Source organism: Ambystoma mexicanum, chromosome 9 (assembly GCF_040938575.1).
Source record: "Ambystoma mexicanum isolate Mex_15411 chromosome 9, UKY_AmexF1_1, whole genome shotgun sequence".
Taxonomy (NCBI): domain Eukaryota; kingdom Metazoa; phylum Chordata; class Amphibia; order Caudata; family Ambystomatidae; genus Ambystoma; species Ambystoma mexicanum.
The window spans coordinates 518,618,551-518,642,346 of NC_090931.1; the positions used below are offsets into that span (position 1 = coordinate 518,618,551).

General features: G+C 48.1%; 1 protein-coding gene across 2 annotated transcripts in view; it reads right to left on the reverse strand.

The window, feature by feature from the left end:
• Positions 1-23,796, reverse strand: part of USP32 (ubiquitin specific peptidase 32) — a 3,569,419-nt gene that overhangs the window by 56,832 nt on the left and 3,488,791 nt on the right. For both annotated transcript variants that reach the window (XM_069615070.1, XM_069615069.1), the window contains exon 33: positions 19,113-19,205. In XM_069615070.1, coding sequence (XP_069471171.1) covers positions 19,113-19,205 — 93 coding nt within the window. The remainder of the gene's footprint in view (positions 1-19,112; positions 19,206-23,796) is intronic.

Genomic DNA, 23,796 nt, shown 5'->3' on the forward strand with positions numbered 1-23,796 from the left:
CTAGTGAGGTTTGTTTTCAACCTATCACAATACATGCTCGTGGTGCCAAAAGAGAGAAATGAATCACATGTGGTAGGCACTTCCACTCATCCTCTACACAGTGCCAACAACGGATTTAGACACCGCTCAAGCCTGTCTAGTAGCTTGATCCAGCCTAGGGCTTCATTTAAAAAAACTTTGCACCCTCGGGCATGCCCTCCACAAGTGCCAGTATGTGACCCTCTCACCACAGCCACGCCAGCAGCCAGGATCCACCTCTAGGAACATTTTCAAGAGGCGCACTAGGTCATATTGCCATCTAGATAACCATTTCAGACTGTGGAGTTTATTTTGGCATGCAATCAATGTTTTTGAGCATTTAAGCAGTCTCCTCTGTTTCCGATCATCTAGCTCAATTTCTAAGTCCCTTTCCCATCTCTTCTTATAGGATTCTGCTCCACCCCCATTGCCAATAAAAGAGATCTGTATTTGCCCGAAATCAATCCCTTTGCCAAAGTAGTGTTACTGAGAACGCACTCGGAATCTGTCAATTCTCTTTGCAGCTCAGCTTTCCATTTATCTGCGGTCAGGAACCCTTTAAACTGTAAATTCATGAAAGAAGATAGTTTTCCCAGGTGCAGCCCTTCTTCTAGCACTTCTAGTGTGACAAAAGTGTGTCCCTTCAACAACTGCTCTACCCTTTTCAATCCTGCCTCAAACCATGCCTGGAAGTGGAGTGGATCTGTTAATCTCATCTCGAGAATAGGCAGGGATGACAGATGACTCATTGGTGAGGGCCATGTGGTCACCCCTCACATTTATTTTCGCATTCCCCATAACTTCCTTAAAATCACCCAATATCCTATGCATCCATGCTCTCTGCAGGATAGCCTGCAGTGGTGCCCATAACCACTCGCCCACTGTAATGGGGCACAGTAAATGAGTTTTCAATGCATCCCACTGTTTATCCTTGACATTACGCAGGTGTAGGACTATTACTAGTAACTGGGCTGCTCTATAATATACATGCATATCTGGCAGCGCCACATCTCCTCTATCTCTTGGCATTATCAAGATGGTGTAAGCTACTATCTGTTTATGCCCTTGCCAAATAAATTGCATTATTCAAGTCTCTGGTGATCATCACCCTTAGGTATTTCAAATCCTGCTGTATAGGCACATCAAACCACTGAATGTCATCCACTGACTGTTTCCGATCTATCTCTACCATATGGCAAAAGAACAGACTTGTTTATGTTTACCTTAAAACCAGCCAAACGATCATAATCCTCCACAACAAGAAAAATCCTCAGGAGCGAGGTACCAGGGTTATACAAGTGGAGAAGTGTGTCATTGGCATACATTCTGATTTTGTATTCTTTGTTTCCTACAATGATACCTTCCACTCCCTCGTCCTGGCAGATTTAAATTACCAGAGGCTCAATAGAGAGGGCGAAAACAAAGGCGATAATGGACAGCCATGCCTAGTCCCTCTCTCTAGGGGGAAAGACTGGGAGCTTATCCCGTTCACCATGACCTGGGCAGACCGATCTTTGTATATAGCCTGTATTCCCCTCCTAATCTTGTCACCAACATATCATTTTTGAAGAACAGCAAATAAAAACCTCCACTCCACCCTGTCAAATGTTTTTCCAGCATCAAGACTGAGCAGTACATGATCTCCTCCTCGCTCACTTGCAAACTGCATGAGGTTTAGAGTTTTGTGTAACATGTCTGCCCGCTGTCTCCCCTGTATAAAACCTACTTGGTCAGAAAGCACTAATCGTGGCATCAACCCTTCAAGGCGCGAAGCCAACCTTCTCGTGTATGCTTTCTCCTCAACATTCAATAGTGAAATCAGATGGTAAGACTGACAGTGAAACGGGTCCCACCCTTCTTTAGGTATAACTGATATAGTTTTGCACAATGATTGAGGTGCATTCCCCGTCTCAAAGATGTTATTGAAAAGCTTGACGAGGTGAGGGAGGCGGGCACCAGAAAACCTTTTATAAAATGTTGTCCCTGTAGCGGTGGAATCTCACTAATATGGATCACAGGCATCCTCCATATGCCTTTTCACCTCTTTCTGCCCGCTCAATATGGACTACCTTGCCACCTTTGGCTTCAAACAGAAGCTTGATGACATCTTGCACCTTCTTTTCGACCGCAATGAGTGACTCTCCATCTCTTTCTTTCAATCCACGAATCCAATATTATTTCTGCGCTCATGATTTTCACTATCGTCAAGCTTCTGAAGCACCTCCTCTTCCCTTAATTCAATTTCTGTCAAATAGCGCCAAAGCCCATCTCAACTAGGTCTGCATTCAGCTAATTGTTCTCAAGCCCTTCCATTTTGCCTTCTATAGTCTCCACCTACCCCATAGGACTGTTATGGACAATGGATGTTACTCTGTAGGGCGTTAATCTCAGCGCGAATACCCCCAATGTCCTCTTTCGTGGACAGATTGGCAGAAGAAGCCATATCTGATGGGGATTCTTTCCCCTCCATTCTTACTTCTCTCCTATACTTTTGTAGGGCTGCAATTGCCGCCTCTTTCTCCGCTGCCAGCTCCTGTGTAGGAGTCTCTACACAACACTCCAGTGCTGCTGTGTCGCAAAGGTCCTCCAAACTGAAATCTGACCTTCAGATGACAAGCCGTTCAGCTGTATGTCAACAGTAAACAATGCAATGATGTCCAAATTGAATTCTCAAGGCCAGTTTACCTGGCAACCGCCTACTAGGCCAAGCATGTGTGACTCCTAAGTATCTGCTCACTCTATCCTGCGGTTAGGTATCAAATGCAAGACCACTCATTCAAAGTCCCCTCGAGGAACGCATCACTGCCATCCGACTGTTGGGCTTGTTATCCGGAAAACTCTCTGGCATTCCCAGCATGTGTCGACTTAAAGGGGCTACAATTCCCAGGACTGCCATGGCGCCAGTGCAGCCCAATTTTCAGAGCAGCAACTTGCCTGGAGTCCGACCATCCACGGGCACACTCAGCAGCATATGACCATGTCCTCTATTTCTTGTAATAAAAAAGAATAAGTCCATTGGACACAGAAGGGGACCACCCAGGCCGCTGTTTCTGCAAAGAAGCCCTTCCCAATTGAAGTGGTAACCCGTGAGGATAGCACTTTCTTTGCCCTGCCCTGCACTTGGATCCGACACCCTTCCGGATGCTTAGATACGACAGCACTGGTGTGTGTCACCAAACGCTGCAAGTGGCTGACCGCTCAGGAGTTCAAGAGCACTGTGTAGCACTCGCCCCCAAATCACAGGCCTCTCAGGAACCAGGGGTCCGCCGTGCCTCGCCTTTCGCCACACCGTCCTCGCTCCCGGGAATCTGCACCATATCCTTGCTGACCCTTCAGTACTTCTGCTACCCTTCTAAGCCACACAAACAGGCGACAAGCGGCAGCTTCATCTGTGCACCAGGCTGCCCGCTCAGCACAGTCGCCTTTCAGGTCCTTTCCTGGTGTGGGTCACGATGCCTCTCCACCCGATTTTGACTTGAGGGAATCGTAAATCTCCCCTGCGATAGCGTCTGGACAACCTCTGTCCCTTCACAACTGGGTGCCATGTTGCATTTCTTTCAAGGCAACGTAAATCAGCTCAATATCGTCATGTACCTGCCAGCAAGCACGAGAGCAGATATCTAGGCGGTCATTGCTGTCCATGCTCCATGGTGGTCTCTGGAGTGATTTTTAAGAAAGACAAACAGTATCCCCAACTGACAAGCTTCAAGGCCCAGGCGTCTGATGTTATCTCCTTACATCTTTCCAAGTGCTTGGAGATCCTCCCTCCAACCGGTGAAATGTGTGGGGAGAACTGAAAGCAGCTTTGTAAGCGCCACAGCTGCTGCTGCCGACGTCTGCTGGCCCTAACAGGCCCCTCTGCCACGTTTTGGGTGTGAAAACGCCTCTGGCCCTGCTTGGCCCGAGGTAGGGTTGCTTTCCTTCTAAAAGTAATGTAACACCTGTAGTCCCTGCCTCTATAGACGTAGCTGAAGGACTATTTGGCAGGCTGTTGCACCGCTAGCCCTAAAGACTTTGCAGCCAGTTTTGAGTGTTAACATTTTTCTAGCTACTCATCCATATTCGACCCAAATAGATGTTCACCGTCAAATACCAATTCCGGAAGCTTGGCTTGAAATTTGGGCGAGAAAAACCTAAGCTGTGGAGGTATGCTGCCCTTCTGAGTACTGTGGATATTCCCATGGCACAGCTATGCAGTCTGCAGGGAGATGATCAGGCACCTTAGCTATTGCTCTGAACAGTTCATTAGAATATTTACCAATGGAATAGTTGCCATTGATTGCCTTCAGAAGCATGCTCCGCGATGGAAAAATGTTCTTCGCTAGAGGGGCAGTCTTCTTGGACACTCTGTCTGCAGTTTGGTTGGAGGTGGATGCAGCTGGCCGTGAGCTTGCCATAGCAGCTCGGGGTCCATGGCTGGCATGGAACATGGCTTCTGCGATAATGTGCCAATGGTGTCAAATATGGTGCATTAAAGAGTAATGCTCTCTCTGTCTGAGGGCCTTTATCCAAATGTCTGTAAGCTCATAGGCCATGAGTGGCTTGGCTGGGGTACCTAGTCCCAAAGCCACGACTACCCCTTCCACTGTCTTTCTGTACTGGGCCTTGGGGTGTCCATATGGGGATGCCTGCTGCATGTCGAGGTCAGGTGAGGTGTCAAGCCAACTTGAGACCTTAAGAGAGGGCAAGTAAGTCTTATTTGTGAAGAAGTTGCCTTCCCCAACTCCCCGTCTCATCGGCTCTAAACAAAAGGTATCGGATCCCGATCCTCATCTAAGATCGATCTCAGGGTTGAAGATTGATCCCAGGGAGTAAAAAAATACTCTGATCTCAACTCTGGGGCAAATTAATGGTTGACCGTCGATGGTGCTGATGTCGATGGAGCTGTTCCGACGAAGCCTGCTGGTGCTGACGACTCGAGAGCCAGCAGCGCCGCTGTTGGCTTTGGGATCATCTACATTGAGCTCCAGTGCATAGGACCTGATGTGGCCACCCTGGCACCGGAGCATCCTGCTCAACTAGTGCCTGGAAAGCCTGTGGCTTCAAGGACGAAACCATACCTGCTGCAGCTTTTTTAAAGGGTTGGAGCATCTAATTCTTAAACGCCTCCCACTCTTCTCTGGGGCACCCTGCAGTAGGGATGGACTTACATCGTTCCTCTTATGAACCGGAGTCATGACGCTGGCATCGGTTTTTCTTGTGGGAGGACGAATGATGCGACTCGCTTCGAGACAGAGCGCTTTTTCGCTTTCTTGCGGTGCCTGTACTTCTTTGTGGGAGTAGGGCCTTCGATGTCAGGGCCCGAAGACCTGACAGTCGATCGTGCCAGAGATGTCGATAGAGGCCACCCGAGTGCCAATTTGGACTGCTCCCTGATCGCCTTCGAGTTCATTTGTTGACAGGAACTGCACTGCTCACAGTCATGTTCCTTCCTGAGATACCATACACACAAATACTGTGCAGGTCCATGACGGACATCCTTGAGCCGCAGTGCTTACAGCGATTAAAACACAAGGCTTTACGGCCCAACATATCGGCGTCGATTGAAAAGAAATGTTTGCAATGAACAGAATTGTGTTCCGAAACGCTGTGTGGGAAAAAGGAAATGAGGTATGGGGGCACAGTGATGTGATATATGTACTGCAGATATCACGTCCAGCATCGAGGAGTTGCACAAGCGAGTTAAGATGGAGTCAATGCCGAGCCGCACTACGCCCCCTGTCGAAAGGGCAATCTATCAGATAAGGAATCTCCAGGAAAAATAACGTACTCCTAGTCCATAGTTCTCTTTCCTCCATACTGTATGGGGCGTCCCTCGCTATGTACGGGAACTGAAACTTTTTCACCCAAAAAAAATGGTCTTTCCCTGTAAATGTAGTTGCGCACCGGTTATTAGCCCTCGACCACGCCCACGAGCGCCACACCTCAGTCCCCTTTGACGTGTCGGCTGCATTAATCCTCCTGTGGACGCTGCTACTTTTTAGGGGGAAGGATGGTGGGACGTATGGAGGAAAGTGGACTATGGACTAGGAGTAAGCTAGTCACTGCGATGAGTAACTTGTAATTACTCCTACGTTCCGTGACCTTTCCTCCATCCTGTATGGGCTATTACCACGGATTGAAGCCTTGGGGAGGAGTGCTGTTGCCTAGCCTAGGCGAATGGATTTTGCAGCACAGCCTAGCAGAAGGCCGCATCAGACAGTGCACTGACATCCAGGCAGTAATGCTTACAGAAGGCTGATGGGGGTGACCCATGTGGCTGCCCTGATAATTGCTTGCCATGGTACATGTCTTTGGAAAGCAACTGCTGTTGCCTTGGACCTGACCGTGTAAGCGTGTATTTTCTTTGGAGTCTCTTTACGCTGCACCTTGTATGCTTTGAGAATGGCCGAGATCTGGCTATTGATGCCTTGGAGGCTTACACGTCCGGTTTTGATCCGCAAAAGGTGACGAACAGGGTTTTTGACTTGTGGAAATTCTTGGTCCTATCCAGGTAGAATTTCAATGCTCTCCTGATGTCAAGACAGTGAAGAACCTTCTCTGCGTCCTCTGTTGGATTAGGTAAGAAAGTGGGTAGCACAATTTCCTCGTTGAGGTGGAATGATGGGACCACCTTTGGTAGGAAGAAAGGATGAGTGCAGAGCACCACCCTATCTCGATAGAATGTGGTGTAAGGCTCTGTAGCCACTAGAGCCTGAATTTCGCTAATTCTGTGTGCCGAGGTGAGGACCACCAAGAGCGCTGTTTTGATTGGGACTAATTTGATGTCTATAGTCGCCATGGGCTCGAACAGCTTATGCGCAAGGGTGCTGAGGACTACGGTGAGATTCCAGACTGGATGCGGATGCCTGACAGACGGGAACATCCTACTGAGCCCCGCCAGATGTCATTTCACCATAGGGTTGGACATAGAGAAAGAGTTCCTGTAGCACCAATGGCTGCTAGGTATGTCCGGCATGTGTCTACCTGAACCCCTGACTAGCCAGATGTTCTGAAAAAGAGAACACTTTGTCGAGAGTGCATATTAGGGGATCCACTCGTGACTCTCTGGCCCAGAAGCAGACTCTGATCCATTTGCTTTTGTATTGCCTGCGCGTAGCATGGCTCCTGGCTCCTTGTATGATTTCTAGATTGTCTTGGGACAGATTTAGATGCTGTAGAGTTATCTGTTCAGGGACCAGGCTGCTAGGGCTAGCCTCTACGGGGAGGGTTGAATGACTGCTCCCCCCTGCTGGACCAGGAGAGGGTCCCAGGGAACCAGCGGGTGATCTGTCATCTGCAGAAGGTCCGAGTACCAGGGCCTTGCCGGCCACTGTGGCGCTATTAGGATCAGTCACAGTTCACAAGACTCTCTGATTTTGCAAATGACCCTGTGGAGAAGGGGAGTCGGAGAAAATACATACACCCACATTCCGTCCCACTGCCTCTGCAGTGCGTCCCCCAGAGAGCCTAGACGTTCCCAGGACGCAAACTGCTGGCATGTCCGGTTATGCTCTGTCGCAAATAGGTCTACATGTGGTTGCTCCACTTGTTGAAGGTGCCTGAAGGATCCTCTTGCTTAACTGCCACTCGTACCTGTCGGAACCCAGCCTGCTGAGTCTGTCCACCTCAAGATTGGATTCCCCCGGGAGATGGACTGCTGAGATCCATATATTCTGTGCAATGGGCCACTCCCATATGCTAATGGAAAGCCTGCACAGAGGGGGGGATCTGGTGCCCCCCTGTGTTGAGGTAGTAAATGCAAATGGAGTTGTCTGTCTGAATGCATACCGACCTGCCTCTGACCATTGGAAGAAAAGCCTTGAGCGTGAGCCCGATGGCCATCATCTCCAGCCAGTTGATATGATTCTGCTGCTCTTCCATTGACCACAGACCTTGTACCGTGTGACTGTGCAGAGTGTCTCCCCACCCCTGTATGGAGGAATCCGTCGTAATCGTATGCTCCAGAGTGGGCTACCTGAAGGGTCTTTCTGCCATGAGGTTGGTGGCCTGCCTCCATCATCCAAGATCCTGGTGCCCGTATGGTAACCGTTGCTGTCTGCTCCCCATCTCTTGGAGCCATGAGGCTGAAAAGTGCAGCTGCAACCTCCTCATTTTCATCCTGGTGTGAGGAACCGCCAGGAGACAAGCAGACATTAACCCCAGAAAGTGCTGATGCCACCAGGCCGTGGTCACAGGTCTGCCGCTGCCTTGATTGCCAATACATTTTCCCTTGATGGGAATATCATCTGCCTGCCTCTGTGTGTCCCACAAGAGTCCTAAGAACGAACACTAGGGTTTGTGTAGGCTGAAGCTGTGACTTCTGGACAGTGATTGAGAACCCCAGATCATATAAAGTGCTCATGAGCTTGCAAGTTGTGCTCCTGACCTGCTCCAGTGACTCCGCCCTGACTAGCCAGTCGTTGAGGTACGAATACACATGGTGGCCCTCTGATCTGAGCAGGACCGCCACCGGGTTCATGGGCCTCGTGAAGAAGCTTAATGCTGAGTTCAGCCCAAATGGCAGCACCCTGTATTGGAAGTGCTGTCCCATGACCCGAAATCAGAGGAAGGATGCGTCCTTCAGATCCAGGGAGCACATCCAGTCTCCCCCACACAGAGACTCCGCTAACGGAGCTGATGTAACCATTTTGAACTTCTGCAAGGGCAGGTACATGTTTAAGGAAGATAGACCTAGGACCACTCGCAGGCCTGTCTGGTTCTTCTTTTGAATGGCAAAGATGCAGGAGTAAAATCCCAACCCTCATTGCTGGAGTCGGATCTCCTCCACTGCTTCACTCGCGATTAGCGAGCGTATCTCTGTGTCCCGATCTGGAGAAGAGGAGGAGAACAAGGGGGAGGGGACTGAATGGGAAGCCAGAAGTTGTGAGAGACTACCGAAACCACCCATGGCTCCACCCATTGGAGTGAGGTGTACCTGAAGCAACACATCATTGTTTCTTAGCCTCTGAGGCTGAGGCTGGGGAGGGGGACTGGAGGAATCCTCTGTGGGATGATTTCTGTTGCTTCCGCCGATGCTGACTGGGAGATCTGTCTTTTTGGCTACCTGGTCCTGCGTTCCTGGAAACCCCAGAAGCTGCCAAATGTTCGTCCCCTGTCTGACCGAGCCTGCCCCTGCCCAAAGCTTTTGGCTGCTGGCTTTGCAAGAATGGCCAGTGACCTAGCGGTCTGTGAGCTGTTCTTCTTTTTGTCCAGCTCTTCTTCTGTGGTTGAGTGAAACAAGTCACCCCCCTCAGATGGGAGATCAAGGATTCTTTCCTGGACATCAGGATTGAACCTGGTTGCTTTAAGCCAGGCTGTCTGTCGCTACGCATATGGCTCTACATGCCGTATCAATGTGTGCGACAGTGGCTCCCATGAGGTCTTGAGCGACTATCTTAGCCTCTGCCAAGCCGGCCTTGAATGGCGATTGCTTGTGGGGTGGCATGTCTGGGATGAAGCCGGCGATTTCCCAACACAGCCTTTGATTTGCTGTGGCCAGGATGGCATCAGCATTGGCCTGTCTGAGATGTAGTCCTGCGATCGAGAACCCCTTTTTGCCATAGGCCTCTAGGACCTTCTCTTTCTTGCCCAGTAGCGCCGAGGTGGATGTGCTGGCCGAGGATGCTTGTGGTTTGGCATACATGGATGCTGCAGGTATGACAGGCTGAGGGTGCACGGACAGGAGTAACGTGTCACCCTCCACATGTCTATACTTAGCATTCAGCTTTTTGCTGACTTGCTGCGTAGGGTGTGGTTTGGCCGAACCCTTCTTAGCCAGGGTCTCCAAGTCCTTTTGCAGTAGTAGATCTAGCATCTGCTCGGATAGTGAGAACCTCCGCTAAAACCCTGTTTCCGGCAGCTCGTTCTGTGGCAGGGAGATGCTCAGGTGCTCGGCCAGGCCGGCGATTCTGTAGTGAAATGCCCTTGCTGAGGAAGGCGCATCTTGCTCCTCTTTGTCAGTGTCTTGTTGATCCCCATTATTTTGAGCACATGCGGGGTCCACTGGCGTTGTGCTCCCAGCCGCTGATAGATGGGTGGCCGCTTAAGGTGGAACCACTGCTGTGCCAACGGATGTGCCGGTGGTGCAGTAGGGTGTGGGGCCTGTGGCTGTACTTGCACTGGCTGCGGCTAAAGCATGGGAGGGATCATGTCCTGAACGATACACTTGAGAATGCATGCCATTTGTGGGGACTGCATTAGGGTCAGGAACCTAAAAAAAAAAGCGTTCCTCACAGGCTGGTTGAACGCACTCCTGCACCGGCCCCTGAGTCGGTGTAGACAGGTACAGTTGCAGTATACCCCCACTGTGCCTGTCCTGTGTGTACAAGGCCTATATGTGTAGCACAATTGCACTGCTGTGGTCATATGGGTGGTACACCATGTAACCTGTGGCTTAGGTACCTGGTACCATTCTGTCCTGGCAGTGGTTTCCCGCCTTTGCGCATCGCTGGATTGGGGCGCTTCTGATCTGGCTGCCATTTTGTCCGCTCCTGCTCCATGTGCTTCCGTGGCTGCACTGGGCCTGGGTTCAGCCTGCTTGCTTGTACGCATAGGCTCTGCCCCACCCTGCCCCTCAGGTATGGTCTTGGTAGGCAGTTGGCCCTTGGCCATAATGTTGGTAGTGCTGTCTGTGCGTAAAGGTCCCCCCTCAGTCCTAGACCTGGTAACAGAGCAGTGCCCCTCAGGACGTGTCTCAGTGCTTAAGCCACTTGGCTCCTCGGCAACGGGACCGGGAGAATTGTCAGATCCCTCGGCTGTTAGGCCGGTAGCTACCTGAGCCTCGGTACACTTCTCGCCGGTAACAGAGCCGGATTGCCCCTCCTGTTGGCAGACTTCCCTGGGAAGGAGTCGCCCCTGGGGGTGCTTTAGAAAATAAAACACTTGCCTTCTTGGTTTTTCTTCTCAGGTACTCATTTAAGTGTTCTGGTGGAGTCCTGGCAAACAGTTCCTTCCACCGCGCTAGCCGATTCTTAAGGGACCGGAGAGAAAGTGTGTTGCACGCCGAGCAGCCTTCCCATCCGTGGTCTTTGCCGAGGCACCAGAGGCAAAGGGCGCGCAGGTCTGATGTGGGAAATGAACAGTGGGAAGACAGGCACCTGCGTAAACCCACTGCTGCCGGCATGCGCCGGGCGGGGCACTCGTAGACCGTGTCCTCTAAGAATTAAACGTTTAAATTAGTTAATAAAGAGGGAAAAACGACTGGAATTATGGGTCATGAGCACTCGACCACGAGCGCTTGTGAAGTTGGTCTGCTCTTGTTGACGCAGAAAAGAGGACTGAGGTGTGGCGCCGGTGGGCGGGGTCAAGGCAGCTTATTCTCCTGAGGCTGCACCCTCGTGCGCAACTATATTTAATGGGAAAGACAATTTTTTCAGGTAAAAAAAGGTTTTGTTCCCGTCCGAGGGACGCCCCATACAGGATGGAGGAAAGGGGACAGGATGGATGTAGGAGTATGCAATCCATTGACAAGAGGTTTCTGTAGTGCTGCAGCAAAGAAAGTCAGCAGCGACTGAAAAAGGAGAGAAAGTGGAAGCTCTGGAAACTATATAAGTCAAACTATTAACAAAGAAGCTGCAACATGAATAAAGAAAAAGGCCTTGGACTGCAAGATAATGCAAGCTTTAAGTTTTCTCTGCGGGCCTAGCTTGGAAGTGGTCTTTCCATACTTCCAGTTCAACAAATCTTGTCCCATAGTGGCAGCTGCCATCTTTGTATGGGGGCTACCTCGTTCCTCCCGTCATCAAAGCACATTATCTGCTGTGCCTGCCAGGGCCTGAGGCCAGCCCTAGATTTCTCCAACACCACCATCACAAGTTACAGCCCTGCTCTTGCCCTTGAGATCGTCTGTGTACTAGAACATTCAGTAAGTGTTGTCTTTCCAAGCCAAAACTGTGTGCTACTGTTGGTGAAGGTTTACACGAATATGCCTGTGAAAGAATGAGTCAAGCCATGAGGGCCAATCTGATTGGCCTTAACTCCAGAAAGCGGTTTGATCTTCTCCTCCCCTTTCCAAAGTGTGGTCACAGAAAGGACTTAAAGATGTGCTACCCAGCAATTTAAACAAGTGTCCTTTTCCAGTGTAGCCTATGGCTACAGCTGGTAGAAGGCTTTCCCTTGGGGCGAGTAGAAAAGACCATCCACCACAATGTCTTAGTCACGATTAGGGCCCTTTGACTTGTGCGGACAGCTCCCCCCACTTAACGTCAATGCTTGGACAAGAAGTAAGCAGTGAGAAGGAAGGCAAAAGAGAAAGTGAGACTGCAGACAGAGTATCTCTCAGGCTGTCGTAGGGAAAAGTACATAGTAAAAAGGTGGTTGGTTGAGTATGCCCCAGCCTTTTTCAACCAAATATGACATAACCCACCTATGTAAAAGGTAGTGACAGTTGGTAAAACCTAGGCCTCCACACAGAGCCCTCTTTTCACTGCTTCCAATAAGCCATTAGACCAAAACAAATGAAGGGTCTATACTTGTAGTAGTATGTGAAACAACATAATTGTTTATCCAAAGTACAGCATATCAAAACAATGTAATAGAAATTCATGTAATCCATCAAACCTTGGAGCCATACTCCAGTACAAAGAAGTTAAACGACAGATTTCCTTACAGTTCATACACCACTGTGTGATCCCAAAAAGACCCATCAACATATAATAACTAAATATGAGTTATATCATCAGGGTATGCCCGTACATCTAGAAGAGCTAAACAAGCCAACAGAGAAACGCAGGACCAACCAGTTTTGGTGTTCTCTTGCAAATATGAACGCTTTCATCAGCGTAATAAAACACGTAAAAGTCTTGCAGAGCTTGACGGTCCACTCGCAATGGATCCTGAAGATCTTCTGGAACTGTGGCCACTGGCTCTTTAGAGACCATTGAAGAGATCTCATCCACAATCCTGCCCTATTCCATAGGGGAAATAATCTCAAGAATGTCTCTGCCAGGATCCTCAAATGATTGGAGGAGAGATGGACTTTGCGCGGGCCAAAATGTACCTTGATATCTGCATCTGGTGCAGCTCTGAAAAAATTAAGGCATTTTTAGGACATCCAAAGGATTCTCAGTGATTGACTGAACAACCTAGGAAGAGCTATGAATGTGGTCTGAAGTATGTCTCTGAAACAGAGACCACTGACAATTGAGAAGCCACTGCAACAAGCTCATGCTCAGCCAGGTCTCCAGAATGCAGGAGGCCATAAAACCCAGCAATTGCAGGAAGGCTGAGGCCGGAAGCCTCTCCTGTGATTGGTGGGCTGACATTTTGAAACAGGTTTTGAAACAGAACGTTCGACTGAATAAAACCATTATTCAGTCGAACGTTCCCAGAATCCTGGTCACACAGTATTATATTACCAATATTTAAAAAGTGAGACGATGCCAACCAGAGTTGCTGTAGACCTATAGCATTAATCAATATTTTTGGAAAGCTTTTCACATGCTGGATTCTAGTCTATTCTAAAGAATGTTTTTATTGCGCCAACTCGTCCGCAAGCCTCAGAGTGCTCACAGACAGTATAAACATGAAACAAAGATAAGAAAACCAATAGCAGTGATTCATAATCAAGAACGGAGAGAAGAGGGGAAAAATGGTGTCTTGAGAAATGGATAAGCACTTCCAATGTAATCCCAAATCAAGCCGACATCAGACGTGGCTGTTCACCTATTGATCAATGCATGCTACTTGCCACTGGTAGAATAATACACCAGGATTCATGGGATGAACTTATATGTAGCCCTTTTTGGACCTAAAGCAAGCTTTTGGCCTGCTGGAGAGCAAAACCTTATGATTTAAACTGGATAAGCTCTGGCTTGCTGAAGGTCTACTTAAATGAATCCAACTGATTTATAAAAACATTTCTGGGGTAAGGTGGGGGTCCAGATCTTCGGCCCTCCTTCCTGAGAAGCATTTGCGACAATTGTCAGTTGAGGACAGGGATACCAAAGCAACACCCCTTCAAGACTGTTGTCTGGCTGGGGCTACCATAGCAGATCCTGAGGCACAGTGGTAGAGACTTGTAAGAGGTCTGTCATGTCCCCCTGAAATTGAGACCACTGACATTGAAGCAGCCACAGGAATGACGCCATGTGCATATGGGCATCCAGCACCGCCAGGATGCAGATGGCCATAAGGTCCAGTAGACGCAGAACAGTAAAAGCCAGGAACAAACTCTGGAACATGAAGACATACACCATTTGAAGGACGCTCTATACTCAATCTGCGGGAAGGAAGACCCTGCCAGGCGTGTGTCGATGATTACTCAGATGAACCAGAGGGACTGAGATGATAAACATGGGACTTCTTAAATTGAAGGAGAAACCCAAGCTGCATAATAAGCTGCTAGTGTGGTATAAATGTTCAGACACCAGGTCAGACGAGCAGGTCCAAATGAGCCAGTTGTCCTGGTAGGGGAATACGCAAATCCTCTCTGTCCGGAGATGGGCTGACAAGACTACAAATAACTTGATGAAGACCTGTGGTGCAAGGAAAGGCCAAATGGTAAAACACAGAACTAGTAGAGTGTTAGGGAGGATTCTATGTATAGGCTAATTTCCCAAAACGAGTGAGTCCCCCAGCAGCTTTGCTGGATTTTTGGGGTTTAATTTTTTCTCCTGCTAAGAGTAAGACTCTTTTTCTCCCACTCTTAGGCATGATTTGAGAATGTCCTTTGACTTTGTAATGTGTTTTATGGGCTATGGGGTCTTTTACTCCATAGGGCATCATGTGTTTTTGGTAAAGTCACCATTGTCACCATTGACTTTACTAGTCTTAAATTGTGAACAGAACCAGTACAAACCATCATATTGTAGAAGTACTGATAGGGGTAATTCGATTGCCCCGGGTCTGTTTTTCAAGGGGGCAATGTCCAGTCCCCCCCTTGTCGAGTTTCTGGCTGGTGGCAGTGGTTACCACATGAAATATTCCACCGGGATTTTAAACGCACCACTTTTTTGGTGCAATGTTAAAGATACCGCTGGGTTATTTATTTAATATTTATTGCCTGATTGGGTCTTTTTGCCAGGACTCGGTTTTAAAATGGCGTTTGTGTTTGCCTCTGTAACTCCAACCCAAGTCGAGCCCTTTTTTCCACTTTTGGCGGGCTTCTGCACAGAAGCCTCCAAAAGTGGTGCCACTCTGTCTGGGTTACAGGATGTGTGGGAGGTAGGCACCCTGGACTGAGTTGCCTCTGCAACTCAAGTCGCACTCTTGTGTGATTGGCCCAGTGGTGAGCCGCCCGGCTCACCACTTAGCATGTTTGAGTGACAGCTAGGACTGATGAATGGGGGCTTTCTGCATAAAAGCAGGGCTTTGGGGACTGGAACTTCAGAAGTCGCCACGGGACCTAAAGAATCCGAAGAGGGAGAAGCTGAGCCAACCTGCAACAATGACTGCAACAATGACACCACTGGTGGAGCCCTGCTGAACCGAACTCACCACTTCCCAACGAGAGAGAAGATCTTCTTCCAGGAGAGTCTTCTTCCTTTGAGCTGGTGGGGTTAACCAGTTCGCCTTTCTCGCCTTCCTGGATCGTCTCGTGGTCGAATCGCACGTGCCAAGCACCCCGGCGGCCGGATAGCCACGCTTCACCACTACCGCGAATAAAGGGTAGTACCTTTAAACTGGGAAACTCTGCGGCTGGTATCTTCCCTGGCAGTGGAACGACCTCCAGCTTTCCTCCACATCGAAATCTTCTCTTCCCCTGGACGAAGCACCGACTTGCACCCGCTGCCAGGATTAACTGCCCCGCTGGAGCTTTCTCGCCATTTCAGGTACTGTGTCCCGCCTGGTCTTGCTTGCAACAGACTGTTCAAGGTGTCCCGTAAATCCTTGACTCTCTATCCTGGGGTGACCTCGGACCCGTTAACATTACCTTTCTGAACTGATTCAACTCCTTTTTGAACTGTCTGCAAAGACTTTTAAAGTGTACTTCAACTGTGTGATCTTGGGCACATTCCGCCTTGCTCTCTCCAAGAGTGGGCCTGGCCTATGAACTTTTTGCTCTACAGTAGACCCTGCCTTTCTTGACTTGCTGTGGTTCTTTAAAAGTGTTGGTATTGTGTGTTTTCCTATTTCTGTCTTTTCTCTCCCTTTTTAAATCATTATTGGAGTGCCATCTATGGTTACGCGCTCACCTCTGTTTTCCTAAATAAGTGGTGTACTAACCTAGACTTGTCAAATAATTAATTAGGGAAGTGTATATATTTCTAGTGACTGTGTTTGAACTTGTTTGACATATTAGTGCCAGTGTATTTTTACAAGTGTGTTTTTAAATAAATAATTATATACTTTTATACCAAAGCTCTGGTCAGTGTTTGCTTGTGCTACTGTATTTTTAGCCCTATTGTGTATACTCTATATACTGCCTAACACTTCTTGAGAGAAGTCTGACTGCTCAGCCACAGCTACCCGGTAAATCTGGGTGGTACAGACTGCTACCAATTGGGTTTACTGCTAACACCTGTAGTCTTAAACTTTTTGCAGTGGTCCTTAAGGGAACTGCACAGGTTTCTGCCTAACATAGAGGGTTTTCCAATCATGTAGCTCTGATACTTCCTGTGCTTGAGATAAATCTGCACAATAGGCCAGTAAGTTAGCTCAGCGAGTTGAGCACTTAGCGAGTTGAGCACCCACTGCTGTGCTCTGTGTGTGATCTGCAGGTTCAAATCCCGGCAAGGCCAACTCAGTGTTTCAACCTTCAGAAGTTGATAAATGAGTACCAACATCGGTTGGGTGATATTGTATACAAGTCTGTTTATTGTAAAGCGCTTAGGCGTAAGCTCTATTTAAGTAGAACAGCATTATCATTATCCTGACGGTCCAGTGACAGCAGCCAGCCCTGCAGCACGATGGCTTGGAGAATCTGGGCTACAGTGACATCAAGAGCTTGCCCGGGTACAATTTAAAAAGCTGAAGATCCATGATGGGACACAGGCCCCACTCTTTCTTCAGACCAGAAAGTACAGTAGGCACCAGCCCTTTCCCCGCCCTGAAGTGGGCACAAGCTATATGACACTTTCTTAAAAAACTGGCAGACCTCTTCTAGCAAGAGAGCATCTGGTGGGGTGGAAGGATGAGATGGAGAGTGGCGTGGGGAGGGAGGGGCATTGGGGAAAAGGGAGGTTTTTGCAGTGAGATACAACCTGTAAGGCCCAAGTGTCAGAAGTGGTGTGCTGCCACTCCCCTGAAAAAACAGGGAAAACCACACCCCCACCAGTGCTATATGGCGAATTCACAGCAGCTTTGGATAAGGGGTTCCATTGGGGACAGTGAACACATTAGCCCCTCATTCCCCCTGACCCCTCCTATTGGCTCATCTGCCTTTACTTTAAGGGGGGTACCACTGTGGACTCCTAACCCATGCCATGCTGAGCAAAAGAGAAAAGCTGAACGACAAGACCAAAGGACTTCGCTGTGGTCTTGGAGGCTTGGAAAATCTACAAGGACTCAACAGCATTTAGCACAAACTGGCTGTTCTCTTTGAGAGGCATGTCCAGAGGCTTGGCCTAGCAGCAGGGGGTAAATAGGCGAGAGGTGCTTCTGCCAGTTACCCTAAGTGCTGTGGTCACTGACTCCTCCAGCAGCAATTGGGCCAAAGCAGTCAGCGCTGGGACCTTGGCGAAGATTTCAAGCATCTGCTGCAAGAATACATCCAACTCATCTGCAGTGAAGTATTTAGTGGGGAAAGCTACCTGGAGCATAAGTGTAGATTGCTATGAGGTATCTCTGGAGCATGAGAGGTGGCTCAGTTTTCTGAAGGACAAAGAAGAGTGATGCCTGGCGTAGTCAATGGGAGTAAAGGACCTCTTCCTATGTTTCTTCTTGGGTGTTATTCTTTTGAACTGAAAAACCCTCCTGCAAGAGTTCATTGACCGCAACATTCTTGGACTCCGATGCCAGGGACTTCAAATGTGCTCGTTTTCTACTTTTTCGGAAATATGTGATCAGTTTTGCGGCACGGTCTCGGAGGACCTTGGAGTGCATCGAGTGACATGAGCCACAATCCTCCATGCCGTGGTCCTTTACAAGGCAGTATAGGCACACCTGGTTGAGATCTGCCACAGACATTTGCCTGCCAGAGTCGTCCAAGCACAGCTTGAAGCCTGAGGGTTTGGCATCTCTCAGCAAGAGCTAGCAGAGCAAAATTGCTTTCCAGAAGCGTACTGAGTGCATGGGGAAAATGAAATGAGATTATGGGGTGAAGCCCCATATATACTGCCCACCGCATAATGTCTGCATCCGGGCACGCAACAGTGCCAGGAAGAACCTAGGCGGAGAGACAAAGGTATCCTTGTTTGCTGAAAAAGTTTCCAAAGACTGATAGTGCTTGAGAAGATAGCCCTAACATGAGGAACCTCTAGGAAGAAGGAATCCATTGGAAAAGGAACGTATTCAGGCGTCATTGCCAGTGGAGGCAGTCCTCCCAAACATGACCTCCAAACATAATTGAACTTGCGCTCAGCTGGTATAATGATTATGGAGTATCATCAGCTATTTCTACCAACTACTTGTATACTTTTTTCCCACAGGGGCCATTACCCTCAGTGATCATCACAACTATCCAAGGCTTAATGAGTTTATGTCCAGCCTTAAAGCATGCTGTGAATATTAGGATGTGCTCATGGCTGTAAATACTTGGTGCTCAGGACTACTCTTTACAATAAAGTAGATAAACCATGCAGCACATCTCAAGAACTACAGGAACAGCTGGATCAGCCAACATATAAAAAGAAAATCAGCAACAAAAGAAATGATAAGTTACTTACCGTAGTGACTAACTTACTCTTAGTCGCCTTTTCTCCATACTACATGGGCGTCCCTTCCTAGGGGCAGGAGATGGAAACTTTTTCACCAGAAAAGCATTATTTCCCTTTAAATTTAGAGGCGCATGGGGTTGCAGCCCTGGGAGCATGTGCTACCCTGACTCTGCCCACCATTTAGAATATGGATGAATTGTGACCTTTGCCAAATATAAACATCTGAGTTTTCTGCAAAAGTGCAAAAGAGGAACTTGCTAAGATTACAAAGGATTGCAAATATGAAGACAAAATAAAGATTAAGGATTTTGATTCCAGATGTCCGATAGTTTACAGCACTCATACTTTCATGCTTACCTTACAGCTGCTGTCATTGTAGCAGTACCATTTGCCGTTTGGATTTTTGGCATAGGTGACATAATGACCCCCTCCTAAGATTCCTGAATGGCACTGAAATAAAAAAAAAAGATGTTTATTATATGCTTTTGGGGGATGTGCACAACAAGATGAAGATGAAGAAAAATGCATGCAAAAATACATTTTTAAACATTTTTTTTAACTAAAATTGTCCCCCCAGTTAATGAACAAACGACTTTCCTCTTGGTATTTTTCTTTCTGATGGATTATTCCTTCCTTCTACAGATTCCTCATCTTATGTATATTTTATTCAGCATTGGATGTCTTCAGAAATGTTTCAACTAAGGAGAGAGGTGTGCTCCAAATGCTGGTGCCACTGAGTGACCCTGATGCAGATGTGACATCAAGGGCAACCACAAAACTGCAGGATGCAATGAGGCACAGAAGCTGCAGAAAAGCTGAGGCTGAGACCCAGGTCTGGAGTTTGCCCACTACTATTCTGGAGGAAAGACCCAGCTTGTATGCGTGGCCAGGACCACCTCTATGAACTGGAGTGATTGGGATGGCATGACATGGGACCATTTGAAGTTCATAGAGTAGCCTAAGCTGTGCAGTAGCTGACAGGCACAGTGGGGGTGGGCTGACAATAGATCTGGGGCGTGGGTTTGAAGGAACCAGTCGTGCAGGTAGTGGAAGATGTGAATTTGTACCCTTCCGAGATTAAGAGTCACTATAGCCAATGTGAAAATGCCGTTTCCAGACCAGAGTGCAGTATGTCATGCCTCCTACTTGTCTTCCTTAATCAGAATGGTGGACCCATCCTTCATTTCTTGCATGGAGAGGTTCTCAGAGAACACACTCCAATGGTGTGGGTGTACTTGGACATGGCAGAGGTGCCATTAGCAGCCCTCAAAACTAGGTTGCTGGAATTAAACACCCTTGATTCCCATAGCATAAAGCCTCATGCACTCTCTGTCCAGGACGAAGAGGAAAAGTTGGTTAGATTCAACCCTGCAATGGCGGCCTTCACTGCAAGGCTCTTGGGCGTAGAGTCTGTGGACATTATCCCTGCATATAAGGGACCCAGACAATGTTTCTTAGCAAGATTCTAGTCTACAGCCAGAGCGAAATCAGGGATTATCCACAAGAACATGACATTGGTAGCATTCTCTGGGTCACAGGGAGGAAGTGTACCCATCAGTGGACACTATTCGAGGAGGTCAGTGAGAACACACTAGACCACAAGCTTCGAGGGAACAGAAAGCCTAAGGGCTTTTACAGCTTTGCCAATGGTCTTCAGTTTTTTTATTTGACTTTATTTAGATTATCCAGAATCATATTCCCATATACCTATTAGCAATAATGGTAATGCCCCATTATGTATATTTTGGCACATTCTACACAGCTGGAAAACAGCAGGTCATACACATGTATGCCTCTTGTCACTATTTCTGTCATGTTGATCAGAAAGACAATAATATCATGGTTAGTGCCCTTCAGAGCAACTCCAATTTAGAATCTGTCTGAATACAAAAGAAGTATGTTACACTGCTAGAGAGCTGTTCTCCAAGTATGCCCATATGTATTTAGGAAAGTATTTGATGTTGTACTATATCCCCCACCCTCCATTTCATTTCAATAAACTAAGTAATGAATCCAGTCTGCAAAATCTAGTATCTTGGGTCACAGTCAACACATTACTAAGCTGCACTTAGCCAGCAGAATAGCTAATCATGCACATTTCTCACATTTGTGCTGAAAACCCGGTTGCGTGCAAAATGTCTCCCTTAGCGGCTTCTCTGAAAATCCTATTACCCGCAAACAGCCACACAATAGATGAATTAAAGAGCCTTGAGCCTATCCATATTTCACACAGCTCGCTTCCACTTATGGGAATATGAGTGTATATTCAATCAGGCATTTTATAGTACCTTTTAAGTATTTTAAAGCAGATCGGTTGGAACCTGGAATTGAGAGTTGCTTCAGCAGATTGCATGCATTGTTTGTAATAAGGACCCAATTCCTCCTATATTTCGGTTCACATTTCTGTTTAGATCTATATAGTCTTTGGATGTGATATCTATGCCACTGTTGTACAAGATTGTAATCATTCCCCTACTGGCAGCTGGCATACGTATGCACTACATCAATGAGGAAATGCTGGGTGTGCACTAGAATTTCATTCTTTACCACGCAAAAAGATCCAGCACTAATAGGCCTCCACAGTTCTGAGCCGTGACCAAAGTGTCAATTTCTATCCCTAGCTGTTTGCGTCACCATATAAGCCTGTTTAACATACTTTTGATGTGACCAAATACTTGGTTAGATATATTAAATGGCATACTGTGTTTGCCATGGCATCTGTCTTTGGAATGCCACTGCTTCCGCTTTGGCTCTGACCGCATGAGCGTGCACGTTTGCTGGTAACTTCATGCGCTGCCCTTTGTAGGCTTTCTGGATGGCCATAACCATCTACCTAGCTATCGAGGCTTTTGAAGCCCGACAACCTGGTTTTGACCCGCCGAATGTGAGAACAAGGCATCCGACTTGCAGAAGCCCCTTCTCCTGTCCAGGTAGAATCTCAGCACTCTGATCTTTCGGATTTGGAAAGAAAGCTGGAAAGACTATTTCTTTGTTGAGGTAAAACAACGCCACCACTTTTGGGAGAAAAGAGGGGTGTGTCAGGAGCACCACCATATCCCAATGATACCACCAGTGCCTGAATTTCACTGATCCTGCGCGCTGAGGTAAGGCCCACCAGGGGCGCGGTTTTAATAGTGACCAATCTGATCTCTACAGGTGCCATGGGCTCGAATAGTTTATGCGCCAAGGCGCCCAGAACCACGTTGAGGTCTGAGACAGGGTGCAGGCGTTTGCCAATTGGGTGCAACCTGGTTAGCCCTGCCAGATGTTTTTTGACCACAGGGTTGGAGGTGGAGAAAACATTATCGGCAAAATCTTTGTATGCACCTATGGCCGCCTGCACCCCGACTATACCAGATGTGCGGTGAAGGACAGCACGTGATCGAGGGTGCCCCCCAAAGGGTCTACGCCTTTTTCCTTGGCCCAGAGGCAGAACCTGGTCCATTTGCTTCTGTTTTGATTCCTAGTGGAAGCGCTTCTTGCCCTTTGGATGATCTCCAGGTTGGCCTGCAATAAATGAAGGTGCTGCAAGGTTATGTGCTCAGGAATCAGGCTGCTAGGGCTAATTTCTCTGGGGAAGGCTGAAATACCCCACCGCCCTGCTGGGGTAATAGTTGATCCACACCTACTGGGAGGGGAACCGACAGTTGATTCGATAGTCGCAAGAGCTCTGGGAACCATGGTCTGGCCGGCCACTGTTGCGCTATCAAAATGTGGTGTAGATGATGTACCTCTTTGACCTTGGCGATGACCTTGTGAATCAGCGGCGTTGGTGGGAATGCGTAAGCCCACATGCCGTCCCACTGAAGCTGCAAGGCATCCCTCAGTGATCCTCTGCCCCATCCCATCCAGGACGTGAACTGCTGACACCTCCTGTTGCACATGGTGGCAAATAGGTCTATCTGCGGTTGCCCCCACTTGTTGAAGATCTCCTTCAGGATCCCCTCGTTCAGCTGCCACTCATAGTTGTCGACCCCCAGTCTGCTGAGCCTTTCCACCTCTAGGTTGGATTCCTCTGGAATGTGGATCGGCGAGAGCCATATATTGTTCGCTAAGGCCCATTCCCATATATCTATGGTTAGCCTGCACAGGCGTGGTGTTCTGGTGCCCCCGTTTGTTGAGGTAGGTCATGCACGTAGAGCTGTCCGCCTGAATGCAGACTGGGCTGTTGTTGATAACCGGGAGGAAAGCTTTTAGAGGTAGCCATATAGCCATCATTTTGAGCCAATTGATGGGTTTGTCCTTGTAATCTCTCAACCAATTTAAGGTTCGGATCAGTTCTGATGGGCAATACTAACCCCAACGCCTTTCAAGGCCTAAGACCAGCGTGTGCAAGCCAATCTTCAGGAAACCCTTCCTATGAGGCTTCTCCAAGGTCCACAGTTCAAAGAAGAGCAGAAGCAACAGCCAAACCTCTGGTGGAGTGCGGCCTGAGGACTTCCGGCTCCTCCTCAACAGCCAGATCACAGCTTTCCAAGATGCAGAGAAATAGCCACCTTGGCAGGGTCTGTTTGGTCACAGCCCTGATGGCACAGGCATAACCAACGAAAAGTTGATCATCTTTCCTGGCCTCTCTCGTCGAAGAGACGTGATAGCTGAGGGCCTGACTGTGTCCAGCTGATGGAAACATTCCACTGCCTTGGAAGGATGAGGTGGAGGAAAAAAGAGAGGATGATGGATCTTTTGAGAGATATGGAAATCAGAGACCCCTTCTGATGAAAGGAGGGTCTAACTCCTAAAGTCACCTTCACATTGGAGAACAAAAAGTAAGGAGGTTTAAATTACATCGCCTTAGCTCACTCACCCATCTAGTGGAAGTGATGGCAACCAGGAAAATCACCTGAAGGGTGAACAACTTTAAGGAACAGGAATGAAGGGACTCAAATGGGGCACCATTTAGAAATGTGAACACTAAATTTAAATCCCACACGGCAGCAAACAACTGGTGTGGAGGAAAAGTATTACAAAGACCCCTGAGGAATGGAATAACTGTGGGGATCATGACAAAGAAGCCACGTTCTGATGTCTTCTTGAAGAACGA